Here is a 3,225-nt window from a genome sequence, read left to right as displayed (position 1 = left end):
AGCCACTCCTCCCAGCTTTGTGTCATCAGCATGATGTCATTGAGTTTTTTGCTCTAATGGCTTATGTAGTTTATTTCTTCTTCAGCTGCATTGGGAAATTCCAGAAAACTTACTGGTGCTGAATTGATAAGTGAACATATAAAATATAGTTAGATTTTAGAAAATGAGTTTAAGTTCATTTTGTCTGTATTAAGAGTTAGATTTTTTTTCTTGAGCTATTGGTCCATATTCTATGGTAATATAAATATAAAAATTACCTTGACAAGATACATTATTTTGTAAATTTTTGTCAGCTATTTTATTTTGTATTTCTTTAGGGGCTTCGATTTCTTCAGTTAAAAAATCCCTGGAGCCACTTACGTTGGAAGGGAAGATACAGTGAAAATGACACAAGAAATTGGACCCCAGATTTACAAAAATACTTGAACTTTGATCCCAGAACAGCTCAGAAAATAGACAATGGTAATGAAGTTTTAGAAGTCACTAACTTTTCAGATAATGTAGATTTTTGTGGTGTATACCTGCAGGAAGGCAGAAGGAAATGCTTAAGCACAAGGAGAGGAGGAGTAAAACAAATACTGTAAACTATGAACTATAAATAGCCCAGAAGTTTGGAATGTATTTGTGTATTTAAAAATGTAATTTCAGGTTTCACTGGGGTTTAAGTAACCTGGACTGTTTAATATCTCAAATTCATTGATAAGAAGTGATCTCTGCTTAAGTGTTGCTACCTCAGTATCTGGGCATGGGGGGGTTCATGTTATCTTATGTAAAGATAACATTCTGACAATAAGCTGTGTAATGCTGCTTTTTAATATGTGAATAGACTTTTTGTGCGTTTTTTCCTCCAACATTTGCAAATATTTAGCAAAATGCTTACTGTAATCAGTATTTAAATTAGTCTTGCTTATATTTGAGGTTGTGCATTGAAGGCAAGTGGGTTTTTTTTTCCCCTTGCATTACATGAATATACCTGTCAACAAATCTTTACATGCATTCTATTTCCAGCTGTAAGAATAGGTTGAGATCTGTCTTTGAGACAGTGGCACTACTGTGTCGCTGTCCAGAGAAACCACTTGGAACGATGCCCAGTGTTGTCATGTCCCATCTTCCCTAGGGAGCAGCAGAGCGTAGCACCTAGAAAGTTGGTGTGGGTTTGCTGGTGGAAGGGCAGGCTGCTAACAGTTTAAAAATTCTTCAGAAGCTGTGTTTTCCTTTCAGAAAGAGATGTCTGCTCTTTTTTATAGTGTTCTAGTTGCTGTTTGTTTATCTCTGTGAGGGGGCCCTTTTGTTTAGTGCCACTTTATTTTGACAACAGTATGCATTCAAAACCATTAAATTATAGCACTTAATGATGAGCCTGATGCAAATGGGTAAGAAAAACTTCTGATTTAAATATAAGAATAGTAGCTCTGGTTTTGTGGCAGTTATAAGAGATTAGCTTATTATTTATTTGCCAAGTCTTTCAGTAAGGAATATATATATATATCTGCAATATCTAATAGTTGAAATTTATATAAAATTACATTAATAATTTTAAGGGAGTTGTTTCTTCTGACTGGGTTTACGTTCTGGTCTTGTCTAAACATGTAGATACGCTGACTGCAGCTTTTTTTTAGCACTGCAAGATCTGCAACTGCATGTCAGAGACTTGAATTACAAAACAAAGCTGTTAGCTTCTTGAGAGTTCATTTCATCAGGAATCTGTCAGCTTGCAAGCATTGTTGTTGGCTGGAGTTGCAATTAAGGGAGCTATGGAGAATTAGAATAATTGCATGAGAATTTTCTAAAGATGAAGCGGATTCAGGGTGCTAAAGTAATGTAAATGTTGGATGAAGTATCTAAGAAATACATTCAAACATACTCATGTTGATTGAGTACTTGATTATGCTGGATGACTACTGAAGTAGGTTGTTGAATTGGGGATTATGTAAGGGGTTTTTTGTTTGTTTTTTTCTCAGAAACCTAGGGAATGGGAAGGCAGGTCAATTAATTAATTATGTCTCTTTCAATACAATAGATTCTGTCATGCCTTCTGCTTAGTGCTTGAGAATGAAAAGCATTCTGACAGTTTCAGAAAGTCTCTAATGATAAGCAGTGACTAATTTGTTTTTCTTGGGTTAACTTGTTTGTTTTGGGGTTTAAGTTTAGAAATTTGGGCAATGCAGATGTTACTAATAACTTTTACAGAAATGTGGGTTTATATAAACCAGATCGTTTGCTTGGAAAGAGACTTTTGAAATCCAAGTAGAATCAAGGTGCCTGGTCAGGAAACAATAACAATATTTCCTTTTTAGGCATTTTTTGGATAGCCTGGGAGGACCTGTGCCAGTACTATGATGTTATTTATTTGAGTTGGAACCCAAGTCTCTTTAAAGAATCTACATGTATTCACAGGTTGGTCTAAGAAAAAAAACAAGAACCTTTGTGTGGATACCTGACTAAATGTTCTGATGTTGTACTTCCTTCCTTCCATTCTCCTTCCAAGTTGGAGCTTGGGCCCCAACTATACTCCCTTGAGCTTGACTTTACACTTTTAAATTCTAAGTCCAGGCTTTGCTTTTGACTACTTCTGTAACGTCATTGAAACTCCAGTGAACTTTTTGATGATGCTGTGAACCTAAGCTTGTGTGACCAGATTCTGACTACAGTCCTACATCTGTCAGAATAGAAATCAGATTTTTGGCAGTCTGTGTTTTGCTTAAGTAGTCACCAGACAGTGCTCGAGTGACCTAGTTTTTATTTGGAATGCATTTTCCTGGACAGTTGCAGGTCATTTGTGCAGTAGATGTTGTCTTTACAGTGTGTGTTTGCTGATGTCAGAGTAGTTTAACTAATTCCATTTTTCACCAGTTGTAATTATTGTAAGTAATCTTCCTTGCCTTCTGATTTTTTCTGCACATTATACCTGTCTTCTAGTTAGTATCCATCATATTAATTCTTTTTGTCACCCAGTTTGAGGATAAGTGTGTGTCTCAGTTCTGGAAAGGATGGGTTTCTCAATTTTTCTGCTCCACTATACCGCACTTTGCCACTGCTTCCACACTGTTTATATATATGATAGTTCTGCACAAGCTCCTTCATCCATAGTACAACTACTCAGTTTAATCTCTAAAGGCTCCTTCCATCTTTTGGTTCAAATTAATTCTAAAATACACTGTGGTGATGTAACAAAATGAGATAATGGGTATGCTAATCTCAAAGCTCATCAACTAGTCTCTTTCC

General features: G+C 35.9%; 1 protein-coding gene across 1 annotated transcript in view; it reads left to right on the top strand.

The window, feature by feature from the left end:
• Window positions 1-317: 317 nt before the first annotated feature.
• LOC104523795 (calpain-7) overlaps window positions 318-3,225 on the top strand; it is a gene marked incomplete at its 5' end in the record, with an annotated part of 12,658 nt that continues 9,750 nt past the window's right edge. Inside the window, 2 exons of the mRNA XM_010166488.1 lie at window positions 318-462; window positions 2,298-2,397. Coding sequence (XP_010164790.1) covers window positions 318-462; window positions 2,298-2,397 — 245 coding nt within the window. The remainder of the gene's footprint in view (window positions 463-2,297; window positions 2,398-3,225) is intronic.

This window comes from Antrostomus carolinensis, unplaced genomic scaffold, assembly GCF_000700745.2.
Source record: "Antrostomus carolinensis isolate BGI_N321 unplaced genomic scaffold, ASM70074v2 scaffold27564, whole genome shotgun sequence".
Lineage (NCBI taxonomy): Eukaryota > Metazoa > Chordata > Aves > Caprimulgiformes > Caprimulgidae > Antrostomus > Antrostomus carolinensis.
The sequence above is the reverse complement of the archived record's forward strand: the minus strand, read 5'-3'. Positions and strand labels throughout refer to the sequence as shown.